Below are 18,618 nucleotides of genomic sequence, written 5' to 3' on the forward strand. Positions count from 1 at the left end.
AACACTGAAAACTCTACAGAGGTACCAGAGCAAGTACAGTGTGGTAGAAAGAGCACTCACCTGGGCATCAGGAAATCTGGGTTCTAGTCTCAAATCTGCCACTAATCAGCATTTTTCAGTAGGACAAGTTGTTTAACCTCACTACAACTACTTTACACATTTGTATTAAGTACATATATATTTTGTATGTTTGGAGATTGGGTGAATGATGAGATGTAGTAATGTACAAACTGTAAATTCTATTTCCCCTCTAACACTTGATAATGATTTTTTGCTCTGGTATCTTGAGTAAGTATTTTGATAGAAGTATTATATTCCGTAGCCCTAATTTTCCGCCTTTGGAGCAGAAACATAAATCACTTTTGAGTCTTATAGGCAGTCCCAGGCTTTAGTAAAAATAGAGTTATTGTTGGTGTTATTAATGTATATGAAACAAAACTTTTGGAGAATATGCACTGAAAAACTCATGTCCATTATTTAGTATAGGGTACAAACTCATTTTATGTGGGCAGGAAAAACAGGAATTGATTTGAGCATCAGAAATTACTGGTTATTCAAAGTTACCACTTTTGGTTTTTTATTTTCTTACTATCTCCAGCATTTACTTGTTTGTGTAGTGACTGTGTGCTTTGTGAATTTTCTAGGCCTTTAATCCTCTCTCTCATCTAAAAGTGTATCACTGCTTATTGAAACTTCACCTTGGAGAGGGTATAAATATATAAGGACAGAAAATATAACAATGTAGAATAATTTTAACATGTGTAAGATTAAACTCCTGCTCAAATGTTAGACAGGAATTGTTTGTAGCTGATGTCTTTAACTGATGCTTTCTAACTGCTGAGCTACTCTGACTTCTGGTTCACTGCTTCATATCACCCTGTGTACGGCTGCCTTGCAATCATGTGTTTTCAAAAGTTCAGAAATATTTAGGTGCTTAGTAATATATTTAAATGCTAAATTTATAATCTGTCTTAAGCCCTGGGCTTTTAAAATTCAAAATTGTTAAACCACTTTCTGAAATTTTGGTATGTGTGTATTAAAAAAATTGCCCACAGCCTCGAATTAAAGGTAGGATTTTCAAACAAACCGAGAACACCTACCTCCTACCTCTGCCCCTGTGTTTATCTTTCTACCAAGTTATAGTGTCATATGCTCCTGCTTAAGCTAGAAGTTTCTAATTGCAATAATAATGATGATAACTAATACTTCCTATCACTTTATAGTTTACAGGGGGCTTTTAGATAGATAGAAAGGTAAGTAGGTAAGTATGGTAGGTAGGTAGGTAGGTAGGTAGGTAGATACATACATGTTTTTAAAGACAGCATTCCCAGTGAATTAAGGAGGGTTTATCAGCCCCAAATACATGGTAAGGAACTAAATCCTGAGCAATACAAGCAGAAAGAGAAGAATCCATCTCTCCATTTAAGTACATCAGCTACTACATTTTCCGTTTTTCATATTTGTAGACTTTTAACCCTCTTTTGGTTCAGATGTTGAAAATATAAATGGTATTTCACAAGAGAAAAAAAAAAAAAAACCTAGGACTAGGAATCTCTGTTAAAATTTGTCTCTTTGCAGTTTATAAATCTAATTACAGGCAGGAAAACTCTGGTTTATAGTTAGATTTCACACACGATCCACAGTGCCCAGGCTAACTCGATCTCTTAAGTTTGAAATAGCTTCTGTATAACTTCAGCGAAGTATCTCAGGATGTTGGATCAGGCTCATTTGCTTCTTTTTCCTGTGTTCCATTCAGCATCTGACTGCTGTTTCAGCTCATGAGAGACCTACCAAAGGCAATTAGATTCCAGATCTGGCTATAATAATTTCATTGCAAGTTTGAAACCCCAGTTGGAATGTGAATTCATGACTCTGGAGCACTCTAGTGGCCTCGCGGGGTACAATACAAGAGCAATGCTGCTTTCCCAAAAAACTTACTCCACATTTTGGGATCAGAGTTTGGAAAACAAGACAGTCTCTTATTGCTACATTCCTGATGTGGCTCCAGGAGTGAGCTTGCATTATCACTCTCAGATGATACGCTTCAAGTGTGTTATGGTTATTGTTTGAGTGTAAAAACTAGCCCTGTGGACTTGTTCTGCAGTGCTCGGGTAGTTTTGTGTGCTCAGTTAAAAGCCGGAAGAGAAATAAGTAATTTGTTTTGGGGCGACAAAGCCTTTCTTTTCTTACATTTCCATTAGGTTGGGGGTTGTCAGGAGGAACTAGCTTGCTGTCTCTGAACTCAGCTTTTATGCTTCTTTCCCTCATCTCATATCCCTCACCACCAAGCTTTTGTTTGCTCTGCCAGTGTCACTGGACTCAGATCTACTGTTGTGTTCCAGAAAACTACTGCTTGGACTCAGCCTCATCTGCCTTCCCTAATTCTTCTGTTTTAGGGGAATTGTCTCCCTAAGGGCTGATCCTGAAAGCTGTCCTCAGTCTAAACCACCGAACAAGACAGTATGTTCTAGGGTTAACCCTTGGGTCAGAACATAAGTCTGGACCCTTATCCTCTTCCAAACTCTAGCAAGGTCACATTGCATACCTTTTTCAAATGTGCATCACCTGCAGGGCCCATCATTGGATCTTGATCTAACAGTAGGTTTAGAGGAGACCTCTGGTTAATTGGCATTACCTTCTTTTGGAGAAATTATGAGAACTTACGACATAATCTCTCTCTCTTTTTTTTATTTTTTATTTTTTGCCTCTTCCACTTGGTCTGCAGTCTGATTCACTCCTTTACTTTCTTCCAAAATACTGACCCTTGGGACTTGAGTATTGCTGGCCTGCTTTGGGCCCCCAGGCTCTTTGCCTGCTGGTTTCTGAGCTATCCCCAGTTGCACTCTGGTTTTAGGCATGAGCTGTACCTCCGTTTGCAATCAACCCCTTTGCAACTGTGCCTTATGCTTCTTCCTGTGTTTTTACCAATTCATCTGGAACAAACTAGAAAAGGAACAACCATTAAATAGAAATGAGACCATTTGAAGGCTCAGGAAGCAAACAAAAACAGTGCTAGTCAAGGGAGTACTGTTCCCCAGCCTGTGACTCGAGCTGACTGGAGGCTTGTCGTCGCTGCTGCTGCTGTTGCTGTTGTTGCTCCTGGCCAGATCTCTGACTGTAGCCTATTAGCAAAATCTGACATTATTTTAGGACTAGATGGCTCTTTTAGAGTTAATACAGTCCAACCTCCATCTCTGAATGAAGAAACAGAGGCTCATGGTCCTGCAGTTAGTAAATTTAAAAGTCAGGAGTAGAATTCTGGTCTCTCTCTGACTGTTACTTCCATGACCCCATGGTCTCTGTGTAAAAAGCAAGTCATCTTTCCCCCCTGACTTGGCCTTTTTCTGGTATCCAGGCCTTTTCTTTTACCTCCTTGGTTCCTTCCGCAATCAGTTCTGATGTAGGATATGATACACCTTTCCATCTTTGAAACCCCACTATATACCCTGATTTCTACATGTTCTGTACTTTTCTGGGAAGGGGAAGTAGACAAGGGAAGACGTTAGTGTTCTTCCTGGAGTGTAAGCTCACTGCCTCCGCAATGTAGTGATTCTGTTGCAGGGATAAACAAGACTCCTTCTGTAATCAGAGGGACAGCTGATGGATCTGGATAAGACATTCGAGATCTTGAAGCCTGTGAATATCCAATAGATGTTATTTAATGCTCATTATACATTCAGATTTTGGGCTTCTTTATACTTAAAGGAGGCTTTGAATTTTAAGGCTAAATTAGAATCATGCAACTTCTTTGGAGTTTTTCTAACCAAATTATTTTTTATTTTCCTGGAAGCTTTTATTGAAGTTTAAACTAAAAAAAAAAAGTCCTAAAATATGTACTACCACTGGTCTATGTTAAGCTAAATATCAAAGTATCAATATTCTAAGACTAAGTATAATAACTGAGAGTAAGTCAGTCCACCATTGAGGTAGACCTATTTGACCTGGGAATAGATCTGCAATTTAAAAGTATTTTTCTGACTTTTGACTACTTACTTGAAAAGGTGTTTGGGAGCATTGCCAAGCAGTTTTTTAGAATAACTGTTATGTTAAGCCTGTCTCCACACAGCCATCTGTTATGCAATATTGAGGTAAGGCCAAACCACAAATGATGCTGTGATTTCTGCTTTACATACTTTCTTTTAATGTAATTGAAATTATTTCCCACTTGTTTTGGAATGTGACGTCTGGAAATCAGCCCCTCTTTTCAAACATCTTTTAAAGACAAGGTGCCATGATTTCCAGGACAAAAAAAATCTTATTAATTCATAGCCCTTCTTTCTTGAGGATGTACCTAAATCCATTAAGGACGCAGATTAAAAATTTTAAATGAGTCCTGTGCAAGTGTTTATACCAACAAGTTCATTTTTTCATACCCTGAGTTATTCTTGCTCTAGTTTTCTTCCTATTTTAGCTTTTTTCTAACTATTATATATATACATTTTTTTTTTTTTTGCTTTATTACCAATATATATCTCAGATATGCCTCCTCTGGATGTAGTTTACTTAGGGCTTGTCATGCTGACATTAGTTTTCTGACCCACATCCTCCTCATCTTCGTCAAAAGTGATATGATTTCTGTGCCTATCCTAAGAAATTGGATAGTTAAAAATTAGGAAAATGCTTCTTTTCTCTGCTAATAAGCCCTTGGGTCACTGGAATTTTTTCTAAGTCCCAATTATAAAACTCAACAATATTATACTTCTAAGCACTTACTAAACTCACATCTACACATTCTTATCTTACTTTTATGTTAAAGTCGGGAGAGGGGTAAACTCCCAAAGAAAATGCGTATATAAGAAAAGACACAAGCATCCACACTCTGTGTAAACCAGGAGAAAAGTCTGTGGTACAAGTGTCTTCCTTGCTGTTGACAGAGTGACTCAGGATACAGGAGTGTGCTATCAGATGATTTAGTGGGGTTACAATGAGGATACCTAAAACTAGCCTCTCCACAAGCCAGGCTGACATACGGGACTTCATTAAATTATCTCACTAAGTGTATTCCTTGTTTTAGAATCCAGTGAATGAAAGAGTTTCTTTCCTTTGCATGCTGGCTTCACCAGTGTTTCTCCTATCCTTACTGCACTGTCAATATACATGAAAGAAAGTCAGGCCTCAATTTCTTTTCTGATCAGTTCAACCTAGGGCTTGGAAGCATTTCCCAACCATAAATATAAAGTTAAGAAGCCCATCTTTAATTTTAGTGTCCTCTGAAGAAAAGAAGTTTTTTTTTAACCATCCTTTCGAGACCATCTGGCCAAAAGGATCTCAGATAGGGACCCTGATCACAACTAGGACATGGGGCCTGTTAAGACATAATATACTCATATTTGCCTAAATGATCGTCCCCACCAATGTGCAACATCCAGACTTAGAAAATGTAAAAGAGAGGGGATATCTTAATCCACTGCATTTAACTTATCAAAGCAAATATCAATTAGCAGTAAACAAGTTATGGGCAATGTTTTATTTTGTTTTTTCCATCAGTACTTTGAAAACTCTAAATGTAAATTCTCCATTCAGATGGGTCAGAAATTTAGACATGTTTCCTTCTGAGAGCAATGTTGGTGCTTTCTGTTTTTGTGTGTAACTATGCATGGTATTTCCTATTTCAGCCATATTTTCAGAAGACAAAAACACCACGGAGCCTGTTCATAAGGTTAAAAATATACCATCCATTTTCAACACTCCAGAGCCAGCAACAACACAAGAACCTTTGGTGGGCAGCCAGAAGAGAAAAGCAAGGAAAACCAAGATCACACACCTTGTCAGGACAGCAGATGGCCGGGTGTCACCAGCAGGAGGTACTTTGGGTAAGATCACACACCTCGTCAGGACAGCAGATGGCCGGGTATCACCAGCAGGAGGCACTTTGTGTAAGAAGAGAGAGCTTTAGGCCGGAGATGTCCAATCTTTTGGCTTCCCTGGGCCACACAGGAAGAAGAAGAATTGTCTTGGGCCACACATAAAATACACTAACAATAGCCAATGAGCTAAACCTCCCTCCGCCAAACACACACACACACTATCAGAAAGTTCATGAATTTGTGTTGGGCTGCATTCAAAGCTGTCCTGGGTCATGTGCAGCCTGTGGGCTATAGGTTGGACAAGCTTGCTTTAGACAGAGATAACCATAGCAAGCAGATGACCACCATGTCAGCAAATGACTGTAAACAACTGTGGTTCCTCACTGAAAAATGAGTCTATTCTGTAGCTTTCTACAGACCCCCAAACACGTTTTATTCCAGGTTTAAAATTATAGCTATTTTTCCAAGAGCATGTCTGAATTCGTTTTTAGGACTGTCATCTTCCCTTTATCTTTCTCAACATGCACAAAAACAATCTTAAGTAAATTCCAGGAGATCCTAGACTTTTAAAGATACTAGATGAATCAGTATTTGACCATGATCTGCTATTCAGGTCACTACAAGTCAGACTACCAGGCATTCAAACCAGTAGATAAGGTTTAAAATGCACCCAGCACTTCCTGTATTAGTGGTTCAGACCATGCAGGGAGCCTGAGAATACTTCTGGATTTCTTGAGTTCTTCATTTTCAGTCATGGCCTGTGGTCTGTTTGCTGTTCCTTGTAGCCTCTTTGGCAGTGGAATGACCTGAGGAGCCCAAGGCAAGCGGTGTGGCCAGTGAGTGATACTGAGACCCCCGCTCCTAAAATCTTGGAGTGCTATACCAGCTAAGTACTAGTGGCCTTGGCCGTTGCCTTTCTGCCTCTCAGCACCTCCAGAATTTTATGTGATTTGGGTTAATCTAGGTGTTAATACAGGTAAACTGTTTGCTTAGAGGACAGTTCATGAATTTTGTTTACCTTTTTGTGTGTTTTGAATATATAGAGTGTTAGAAACATAGAACATATTCAAGGCCCTGATTTTGCTCTGTCATATAAGAGATAAAATTCAAAGAGGTGGAATTTTTTGTCTGAGTATATTCAATAAAGTAGAAGTAGAATGAGGACTAAAACCTCTATGTCCTGATGTTTAGCCCAGCAGGCCCCTCCCTCCTTTTTCGGTCCAATCTGAGTTCATTCTGTGACTTTCATTTTGTAGATTGTTGTATCCTCATTCGTTTTCACTTGGAGGAGTGGTAAAAAAAAATACAAGAAAACATTCCCTTTTACATAGAAAAGCATCATACCACTTTTGTGTCCTAATAGATATTTAAAGCTTTTATCAGTCATTTTCTATATTTACAATTTTTTGTAAACTATGATAAAAATTCTCCCTTATCTATAATGGCTACATAATACAGTATACTCATTTGTAGCAGGTATACTTGCATAGCATTTCATCCACCTCTTTGTAAATACCAGAGGGCTCTTTGTCTTCTCTCCAGTAGGTCTTTGGAACAAAATAACAACTCGGGCTCCCATTACAACTGGTTAATGTGATCACAGCATACCCAGTGTCCAAGTTGCCATAGTAGGGCATGCTACAACTTCATGAGAAATGTTTAGTCAGTTGGGTTTTTAAGGGCTCTTTTACAGCATCTACAGGCCCCTCTGCAGAAGTCCCTTGAGTTTTATTTTAGCCAAGGCTCATTTTTCCTTCTTGCTTGAAGAGTGACCCATTCTTTGACCTCAGATAAAACACAGCTTCTCTTCAGCTCAGCCTCAGGGCACAGTGCTGTCCATAGTTGCAATTGAGCTTAATAAAAGAGCTTTGTTACAGGGGAGAAGACATTCTATAAAAGCTTTAATATTCGATGGATAGCAAAAGTGAACAGTAGAGAACGTTAGCTCTTTTTACGTTGACTGGCACAGCATTTTCTGTGTCTCTTCTCTGGAGAGAACAGAGTGATCCTCTCATGATGGATTCCTCTTTCGTTACAGATGACAAACCAAAGGAACAACTGCAGAGGAATCTCCCTAAAGCAACCGAGACAGACTGCAGTGACGAATGCTCACACAACACCGAGGTCGCGGAGACCCGGAGCAGTACTCCAGACATGCCTGCCGTGTCTGCGTTCTTTAGCCTCGCTGCACTGGCTGAAGTGGCAGCCATGGAAAATGTGCACAGGTTAGTGGTGGAACGTGGGAGGAGGAAGCAACGTGGAAATCAGATCACCCTCTCTGATGTGATTTGTAACATTTTTTATAGGGCATTGGGGTTCAAACTTGGTTCAAGAGCACTATTGATTATATGAGGTATTACAGAAATGTGTATACTAATTAGCAGTATGGGAAAATACCAGGGAATATAGTCAGCCGAGTATTTTATTTTGAATATGTTATCCTGTGGCTAAACTGCATTTCCGTAAAAAGCCTGAGAGCAGGGAAGCAGTATTATGTGACCATTGAGCATGAGCTTTGGAGTCTCATTGCAGACTGAAGTTTTAGTCCTAGCTCTATCACCTGCAAACCAAAAGATCTTGACCAAGATTATTAACCTCTCTACCCTCGGTTTTTTCCTCTAAAAAAACATGGGCAGGTTGCGGTCATTCCATAGAGATGTTATGTGGGATAACTCTAGCATCCCAGTGCTGGTGTGTGGAACACCCCCAGTGGTGATGGTGTTGGTGCCATCACCAGCCATCAGAAGACAGTGCAGTTCAGGGAAAAGAGCATCTTGGCATCTGACTCGTGAAAGCCAGAGGCCTGGATTTTTCTTCAACTCTTGTGTGATTTCCTACAAAGTAATTTTTTTCTCTGGACTTTAGTTTTCTCACCTTACTTACATTAGACGTAATGATATCCCCAAAGAATCATGAAGTTGTAAGCATCAGACGAGATCATAGATGTGAAAACCCTTTGAACTCAGCGAAGCCCCACAGAAAGTATATTAACTTCTAAGTGTATAATTGAGTATTCTGCTACTTAATGGATCCTTTGGGAAGGCAAAAAAGCCTATTGTAAATTCAGGTATTTTATATTCCTATTCAATGTGTATTACCCATGGATGAGCTGCTTTCTTAGACTTTGAGTCTTCAGTACAAAAAAGCTAGCAACCCAGTGCAGCTTGTGTAGCCAGCTGTAGGCCCCACGCTCCTTTTTCATATCCAGGTAAACCTGGATTCCCTGACGTGAGCTTGGTTTGTTTCTTGCTATTTATCTGTCATATTACAGTTCGAGTACTTCCTCACAAATAGCCTCTAGATATTTCCAAGAAGTCAAATTCCTTTTTATGTGTACGTTGCAAGTTCCTAATAGCAAGTGAAAGCTGACAGACACTGTTAAAATTCACTAAGGTCTCTGAGGGAGACAATGCACAGATCCTTTTCCACTTGTGGAGTTGTACGGTCAAGGATAGAGGACAAACACATACACATGCAGTGAGAATTTAAGCTATCTGCCTGAATATTAAGTGTCCCTGTGAATCGTGGAAATAAGAGGGAATATAAGAATTGAGAGGGGGATAATAATTCAGGGCTAGGAAAAGGCTACCGCATAAGCAGGTTCGCTCCTGCCTGCATTCTTTGCTGAGAGTAAGCATGGTCACACCATTGCTCTGTTAACCAGCCCTTCGTGATTCCCAATTTGCATCAGCAGAAAACCACAGCAAAGAACCTTTCCACTCTTATCACCCACCGTCCTTCACACTCCCTACCCTGCAGTTATATTGACTGACTTGCCCCTTTCCAGATAAGCCAAGCTCTTGCCGTGTGCATCCTCTGCTCAGGTGACCTGCTCTCCTCCTTCCCACCCTGGTCCGGGGTCCTCTTCTCTCAGTCCTCCTGATGCCCTAGGCTGTGTTTCTTGTTGCTCCTGCATGCTGTGATCACGCCTCTCTCAGACCACATTGGGTTGTATTGATTTGTCGATGCTTCTGTCTCCTTTCAGTATATTTTGAAGGCAAAACATTGGTTTTATCCTTTATGTTCCCAGCTTGCTTAGTGCCTGTTACAACAATGGATAAATGAACAAATGAGTGGGTAAAGGAATAAATGAGGTAGTTCCTGAAGTATGACTGCCTAAGTTAGGTAGCAGGCATAGAAAAAAATACTGAGTAAAGGTTCTTTTTATTTTTTTTTAACCTCCCATTGGAAAGAACAGTAATGATTACTAGAATTTCGCCATGAATCTAATAAACGCTTAACATTCTTAATAGTTAGAAGAACAGATCACCCTGGAGAGTCTTAGTGGTAACTTGAGCCCTAACCTGTTAAAGCAGATCTACCCACCAGGCTTCTACCTGTAGGCTTAATGTAATTGAATCTGGGTTGCATAGCAATGAATTAAGTATTACTTCAGCATCAACTCGGTTCATAGTTTAAAGGGGGGGCCCATGGAGTTAGGGGTGGAAATACATTACCTGAACTCATACTGTGAAAAAATCTTAACATTAGGTTCAGAAACGTAACTTAGAAAGACAGTTTTACAAAATGCAGAAAATAAAGAGTTGGAACAAACTTTTGTCAAGAGACTGGTGTATTTATTAGAAGTTAAATTAGCCTTCGCAACTGGGTTTTTTTAGTCCCATTTTCGTGACAGTTAATTAACCTGCCAAGAGCACACAGCCAATTTGTGCCTAAGTCAGAATTTGAACTCCCTATCTAACATACATACTGCCAAAGGAAAGCTTCAGTCATGTCAGAAAAAATCATGAAGAGTCTCGCCCGACCCTTCCGCTGGGAGCTAGAACCTCAGTTGCAATACATGGTCCCCTTCCGCTGTGATTCTGACTTTGTCGTCCTTCCATTGATGAAGCTGGGCTTTCACCCCAGTTTCTTCTCCCTTTTGCTATTTTTTTTACATTGTACTTTTCATCTTTTACTTTTGGGTTTTTTTCCCCCCTTTTCTAATACTTACTAAAATTTTGGATCTTTTAATATCTTAAAAGTAAAAAATAGCATTTTAATTTCATCCTCCTTGAACAAAGAGCTAAACATATTGAACCAGTGGTATCTATAACAAACATCCACATGTGAATAAATAGATTAATCCAGAGGTTTGATTCTAACATGTTTTGCTTTTCTAAAATCCTAAATATCTTGGGCTATTAAGTGATCTTTGGATTCTGAAACCCCCAAATGTTGAAATTTGTCTACCTTTCTTATTTTGTGCATAAAACTTGAGTATAGTTAAAGAGCAGGTATAAGCTGAATCTTGAAATAGTTCCTTTTGTTCTGTGCACTCTGAAGAAGATACGATATCGAAAGGTCACCCAGTGAAAACATTGCTGATACGTCACATATTTTCAGTACAGTGTTATGCACTACAGACCACTGTAGGTTACAGAACAGCGTGTATGCATTTTCTAGGATTGGTAGGCCTGTTGGAAAATGTCAAGGAAGTGCCTAGTCCTATCTTTTTAGAATGAGAAGCTCTGTAGAAATTACCAAGAATTTTGGAGCGAAGGAAATTGTATTTTTACTACTAATTATGCAAAAGCTGAATGAAAAATCAGCTATGTTTGGCATAGGTTCTACCCAAATGATAGAAATTTCCATGAATTTCCTAGTCCTGACTGGAGGTCTCTCTCTATGTGTGTTGATTTTGGCCCAGCTAGGCTAGAGTTGGTTAAAATGTAAAACCCGCTGTGCTGCCAGATTTAATTGATTACATGAGAAATTTCTAGTTTGTGTAAGGCTAGCAAAAAATTATAAAATACTTAAAAAAAAAAAAAAAATGTAAAACCCAGTGTCAGTACTTGTTTTCCTCCTCTAAACACTCTCTGCCCATGTACATGTGATTAGCTGATTTTTCATTAGCTTCTGCATAATTAGTAGTAAAAATACAATTTCCTTCATGGTTATGAGAAAACTCTCCAAAATTCTTGGTAATTTCTGCAGAGCTTCTCATTCTAAAAAGATAGGACTAGGCACTTCCTTGACATTTTCCAACAGGCCTACCAATTGTAGGTTTTATTGTTTCTTTTTGAGTAGCAGTCCATCTCTGTTTCTCTCCCAGAGTCATTGCTTTTATTAGCCCTAAGTTACCTGAAGGTTACCAAGTATTATAGGAGCTCTTTCCCTTCAGGCAAGTCAAGAAAAGAAATGTGTCATTTTTAGTATCAGTGGATCAACAGGAAAATTATTGTCCAGAACCCCAGTCCTTGACTGAAATTTTTCCACTTCTTAAAGAGTTGCCCCAAATCTGTTGGTACTTTGGATTTCATCTCTTCAAAATGGAAGTGGTTAGTTATTTGAGGCCAGAGGGTATGTTGTTGAGTTGTATGAGGGGAGTTCATATATGAAATCTTAGGAAGGGAGACAGAATGAGGAGGAGGAAGGGGAAACAAAGAAGGAAGGGGACAGAAAAGAAAAAACTCTGAAGCAAAAATAGTTTTCATTCTGTGACGTGAGTAACAGCAGTAACTGTTAAACAAGATATTGGAACACACTTACTTGTTATTCATCATCCTCTCCTGCCTCTAATAACATGCTGAATAATAAGTGACTGTTTTCTTCCTTTTGTTTCACAGAGGTCAGAGATCAACTCCACTCACCCATGATGGACAGCCAAAAGAAATGCCACAGGCTCCTGTACTGATTTCCTGCGCTGACCAGTGAAGCGCCCTTTCATTGTAAAACATTGTGCTTTACCTACTACCCTAGCCTTGTCTTTACCGAGGGATGCTAGTGAGTCCAAGTGGTGGAAAATATAGACTGCAAACAAGTGCTTGTTGCCCCACATGGCCCAGATTCACTTGAAGCAGCAGTTAGCATCCGGGCCAGTTTGTTCTCTCAGAACCCAGAATCTTTGAGGGTGAGGTTATCTGTCTGATATTGAGCAGAAACAGAATGATCCTGGAGCTTTGCTTTCTATTGAAGGCTTTTGACAGTAATAGGTGGTAACTTGGTAAAAGGCTGCCTTTACTGTAGCTCATCCAGCATCTCTTTTACCAACCAGAGAGTGTGAAACTAGTTTCATATATTACCTAGTTATTCTTTCAAAATAAAACAAAAACTGACGCACTGCACTAGTTATTATTAGATATTCTTAGTCTTTTTTGTACATGGAGATTTAAGTTCTAAGATGGTTTATATAATAGGTTATACCTACATTTATATTGTAGAATAAATATTAAAAAGCCTGTTCCAGAGACTCCCAGCAGCATGGGCAGGCAGCTGTACCATTGTTAGCGGTGTATGCTCGGCCTCGTGGTCCATATATTCTGCACTTTTATATTTGCCACCAGAGTGGTAGTTTGCTGGCAAAAAAGAGAGACAGAGAGGGAGAGGGAGAGGGAGAAAATTACAACTCTTACAATCTGAATTTTTTTCTTAGCCTTGAGTGACCATGAAGAATTTGCTTGAGGCAAATTGTGGCAAATATTTTCCCAGACAGGGGAAGAGTCCTGCAGATTACAGATTACTGATGTTTTCATGCCTTGAGGATTCTTTTATTTTTACACAGGGGTCTAAGTGACCAATGGATTGTTCATACAAACAAAAAAAAAAAGACAAAAATATTATTCAGAAGTGACCTTAGTATTACTTCACTATTCTAAACACACTGAAGACATTCACTTCATGTGGACTTGGAGCTACAGACCTTTTACATCTATCACAGATTGACTGGACGGGTTGCAATTGCTATGCACAGCCTAATTGGCACTGCAGGTTTTTAGAGCCATTTCGAGTTTGTGTCGTTAAGGAGGTATTGAATCAATGATGAGGGAGGTATGCCTGACCAGAGTGGGAATCTCAGTCATAGATCCACCTGCAAGCCTCTTTCCTTTTTGTGCTGTGTTGCTTTTGAACGTAAAACCAACCATACATATGCCAGTGCCAAGTGGATTAACTGGCTTTAGAACATTCAACATATTGACTGAACCACCTGATGTTCACAGTGTCTTGTTTCCTAGCAACAGATGCAAAGTGATAAATCAAAATTAGTCTGAGGCTACAGATTTTACAGGGTATTTGTTCTATAGCACAAAGTATTTCCCCACTCTTGCATCACAGCACAAACTACCAAATTTTGATTATTGGATTCCAGCAATAATTTTTAATGGTTTTCAAACTGGTGGAATTTTGACAGTGCTAGTTCGAGTTTGAAACTTTTGAATTAGATCTCTGAATGGTGAGAGTTTACATGGTTTTATCTAGCTTTCTTATTTATACTTGACTGAATTACAATGATTTTTTTTTTTCTAATTGTAATTTGACTTAATAGCCATACAAAAAGTGACTCTATTCGTACTGACTAGGTTTAGCTTCTCATGATTGTAGATGTTACCTTAGTTCCGGTGCTGGAAAATACGTACAACATACTAACAGGATTGAAAAAAATAGAGGTTTTTCTTTTTTCTTTTTTCCAAAGCAGGTAAAGAGGGTAGCAAAGCATCGGAACGATGTCCTCAAAAATTCATATTCCTGATGAGCATGGAGGAAGAAGGAATTAGTAAAAGGTTAACCCAAAGTTACAGCTTAACCCCATTCACGTAGGAATAAATCAAGTGAGCAGTTCCAGATTTTAGCATAATATTTTTACTATGATGCTGTTTTATTAATATCTTCTAAATTTCAGAACAAAAAGTGAATGTTTGAAATTGCTGGGTCCCAATGTTGGTGGCTGTTGGAGTTTTGGACCACTCGCTAGCAGTGATTTGAAAATTGTAATGAGCTAAAATCCAAAACGAAATACCAACAACAAAAATTGTGTGGTGCAGAACATGCACCTTGACAATGGTACTAACTTGTTACTCTATAGAACACATTAGAATAGATCTATTTTTGCCAGAGCACCCTCCTTCAGTCCTCCGATTACATTTCACTAGAGTTCCTTAAGAGATGGCTGTATATTCATGGGACCTTTTTTTAAAAAAAAGCAAAACAAAAGATTACTTTTTTTCTATGTGATTAATATCTTACTTGATCTGCTTTTCCTAAACCTCAGTGGCTTTTCCCTTAAGCAGGGTTGGGGGTGGGAGGGCAACTTAACTGGATATGACTGTTTTCAGATACTTTAAAACAAACCTTTTTGTAGAAATGCTTAATTTTTAAGCGGTTAGGCACTGAGAGTAGCAGAAATCCTGCAAAGCTTTATAGTTCCTCAGACTCACCTCGTCGATTCTCCGAGTGAAGTCTTGATTTCAGCAATTGTGCTTCTCATGCCCTGAATCTGCTGGAGAGGAGTGTTGTTATTTTCAGGTAACAACATTTGTTAGCACAAATATTTCAGACCAATATGTAGTGCTCTCCTCCACACCCCTTGTTACCATTTTCATTTCATTTCTCTCATTCTTGTTTATTTTGGAAAATCATATTGCTATAGTGTATATTTTAATCTGTCAGCAAATGCCATCTACACTAACATTTGTCCCACAGCATCAAGAGAAAAAGTTGTTGCACCTTATATATATCTCAAGCAAACCAAAATATGATGCTCTTCTGCTTTGTTTTATTCTAAATTGTTGTATCATATCTTTCTGAAACCATTCTGAATTTAGTTGAAATTATCAGTATTTATGCTTTTAACCTTAATTTCTGGATTCAAGCCTGTATATAAATCTTTTGAAAAAAAAATTGTCCTCGCCCTTCTCTGCGATGCTGGAAGCAGAAGATTTCGTCTCAGATGGAGACGCAGTACTGTTCCAGTTTTCTTTAGCTTTTATTTATTTAGTTATTCTGGGTATTTCCTATGTGATTTTGAAGTGTGTAGAGTATATTATAGTAACTGAAGCTGCAGCTCTAAGAAGCTGAGTGAAAGAAAAAATACTGTAAGACATCCTTAAAGTTTTTATTTGTTTGGGTACTGTATATAAGATCAGGAAAAAGAGAAATGTCCCACAGCCACATTGGAAATACAGGTTTTTGTCCCCAAATTAGGTTAGTTCCCAGATTTTAGATCAAAACTGTTAATTCATTAACACCCCTTTTAAAAGATAAATCCTACTGTTGTAATTCTGATAGTCTTTTTCCCAAAAATATCAGAAATATATTTATTTAATTCTGTCAGATGAGCTTTCCACCGATGCCGTCTCCCAAAGCCATGTTAAAATAATTCCCACGTTATCATTGTGATTCTACTTCCTGCCGTTAAAATTGCTGGAGAAAAAAATAGTGATGGAACACTATGAACAAAAAGGAGCATCTGAACTGGTCTGGTTATTTAGAATCCAATGTGTTCAAATCCTTTTCTTATTAAGTCAGATGCTACTGTAAGTCAGATGAAATTTTGTTTGCACTCTGCAGTCTTTGGCTCAATGTTTGGAAATGTTTGCACCTATGTAAAGTCTCAAGCTAATGATACATTGCTACAGAACAGGAGAGTAAGCTGAAAACTGAATGGCATGTTTTGTTTATAAGGTGGGGAGGGGAGGGGAAATACCAAAAAGCTCTGTTCCAAGTTTGGCATTTGACATTAATGTGAAGCAGTGGGACCATGCTGCCTGCTAAACTACTGTATGAATCATTCATGTTCTGAAGACGAGCAGCTGGAGGCTGGAGGATGGCATTCCATACAGCAGAGAAGCACCACCGCTTTGCCTGGGAAAAGGAAGGAAATCGCAGGAGGCCTGGAGCCATCATTTGTAAAGGGGATGTTGGGGGTTGTGATGCTGTGGAGGAGATTCACCTTTGATTGCACTGCTCCACAGAGCCCTCATCTAAGGCCAATCCTAATGGGCTACCTCGGCTTTAAAAGTTCATTTCAGTAAGTCCTGTTTCAAAAGTTTGTCTTTTTTTTTGCTTCTACCTTCAGTGCCACTATTTTCCACTGCAGTGTTTTGACTTCACAAACCACCTCCTCCAGAGAGAACAATGTATTGCTGAAAATGGGCAGTAGAAGCAAATGCTATTGTTATATTTGACCTGTAAAGTATTCAGAGTGACTGGTAGGTAGAAATTCAGACTTAGCTCTCCCAAATAGCTCCTTATTTTGCACCTTATAAAAAGTATACTAATTGTTAATTAGATGTTGCTTTTGTTTATACAAGCATTCCCAAAGAATTAGATATGGATTTTGTTCTGAGTTTTTTGATTTTTGAACATTATCTTATTTAGACTGACTAACAGCATACTTAGAATTTTAAAAGAAGCTGTTCAGTTCATCTTACCAGATGTGTCTGGCGAAGTATTCAGGGTTTGATGGACTGCTTTACTTTCGTCTGGAAGTGATAGCTAAGTTTGTTAGACTCCATATTAAACAACTTTGTTCATTTCACTGAGGACATTATCTTCCTTACATTTCAGAACAAAGAAGCAACAAGCGTGAATAAAAAGACACATGTATTTGAGTCCCTCATAATCCCCATCTGTATGTGCTACCCTTTCTTTCAAATACGTAAATGTCCATCTTCTTTTAAAAAAAACAAAGGTTCCTCTTCTGGCCAAATTTAATCTGTGGTGGTATTTATACTCTTAAATTGAGAGAGGAAACCTTGTGGTTAAAAATTCTGTGGCCACTGTTTTCCTTTTGCAGTCAGTGGTCAAAACTGATCATGCCCTTAAATCGATTTTTATGCACAGAACTAGTTATTGTGAACATTAGTACTCCCTCCAAAGATTTCCTGATAACTTGGGCCAGAACTGGTTACTGAGTACCAAGGATCTAATTCAATGCCTCAAAACTCTTCCACCCACAATGCAAATCTTACCTCACAAGCTCTAACCTAAATTATAGAGACATGCATGTTTTGTGCATTAACACTGATTTCGCTCTGTGGCCCACCAGAGGGGTGGGCTCACGTCCCCTGACTCCTCACATTAGTGCCTCAGCTCTAAGAGCCGTGGAACAAGGGGGCAGGGAAGTCTTGCGATCTGGAGCTCAGCAACTGGCTCAGCAACGTTTTTTTCCATTTCATTAGCACTAAACAAGTCTCTTGCTCTCAGGAATTTGTCAGAAAAAGAATAAAATCACCTGAGACTCCACATACCAGATTATAAACTCTTCTCATAGGTTTGAATTACTTACTTACATGTCATAAATTAACCACAGCTTCATTTGACCAGCAGGGTCTAAAATCTCTTGACAGTTTCAGCATGACTGAATCGCTCATGGTTTTTTTTTTGTTTTTTTTTTTGCTTTCAGAAATTGGCTTGGTTCTCTTTAGAGTTGGTGTAAACATGCCATGTAATAAATGATTTCCACTTAATGGTACAACAGAATTATTGCTTTCTTAGATGTATGTGTAGTAAAAGTCAATATACACATTTATATAATTTCTTTCTTCAAAATCTTATACCTAATTTGATATTTCTAAAAATTGCACATGTAAGTCATGTGTATAACATGCTAAAGTACTTTAACTGTGATCTTAAAACAATAAAAATATTTAATAAAACTTTGAAATATTTTAAAGATATTATTCAAATATATTTCTTTATGTTCACACTACTGGCCATAGAGTATGTGCCTTTAATGTACCATTTTCACTAAAAACAGTAGGAAAAATATTAATAAAAGTAAGATATTTCAACTATTCTAGAACATCGAATGGTGTGTTCCCATAAACTGTGTTCGCCTGTGATTTGCCATTGTCTGGGCAGCCTTGGTTGCTTTTTCCAAAAGTGAGCAGTGGTGATCGGCCCAATAGAAGAAGAGGGTAAGCTTCGGTAGGCTACTGGGGTGCCTTCCTGGGACGAATGATCAGAACACACCATTTTTCCCTGAACTAGGACAAAACTGTGGCACTGATTTCATTAAGACTGTTACCTAAGGTATAAACTCACACCTCAGATTTGGTGAATACAATGTTCCTGGGTTTTTTTTTTTTTT

The 18,618-nt window shown here is 38.6% G+C and overlaps 1 protein-coding gene across 7 annotated transcripts in view; it reads left to right on the plus strand.

Annotated features, from left to right (window-relative positions):
• BBX (BBX high mobility group box domain containing) overlaps nucleotides 1–18,237 on the plus strand; it is a 277,027-nt gene extending 258,790 nt beyond the window's left edge. For 3 of the 7 annotated variants that reach the window (XM_012476594.3, XM_012476585.3, XM_012476591.3), the window contains 3 exons: nucleotides 5,616–5,813; nucleotides 7,846–8,032; nucleotides 12,377–12,869. In XM_012476594.3, the coding sequence (XP_012332017.2) occupies nucleotides 5,616–5,813; nucleotides 7,846–8,032; nucleotides 12,377–12,464 (473 nt within the window). In that variant the 3' untranslated portion in view covers nucleotides 12,465–12,869. Of the gene's footprint in view, nucleotides 1–5,615; nucleotides 5,814–7,845; nucleotides 8,033–12,376 lie in introns of all 7 variants that reach the window. The other 4 variants (XM_012476576.2, XM_012476596.2, XM_021667025.2 and 1 more) reach the window with 2 other exon arrangements.
• Nucleotides 18,238–18,618: the final 381 nt, after the last annotated feature.

Source organism: Aotus nancymaae, unplaced genomic scaffold, assembly GCF_030222135.1.
Source record: "Aotus nancymaae isolate 86718 unplaced genomic scaffold, 86718_ANA_hifiasm-v0.15.2.pri h1tg000011l, whole genome shotgun sequence".
Lineage (NCBI taxonomy): Eukaryota > Metazoa > Chordata > Mammalia > Primates > Aotidae > Aotus > Aotus nancymaae.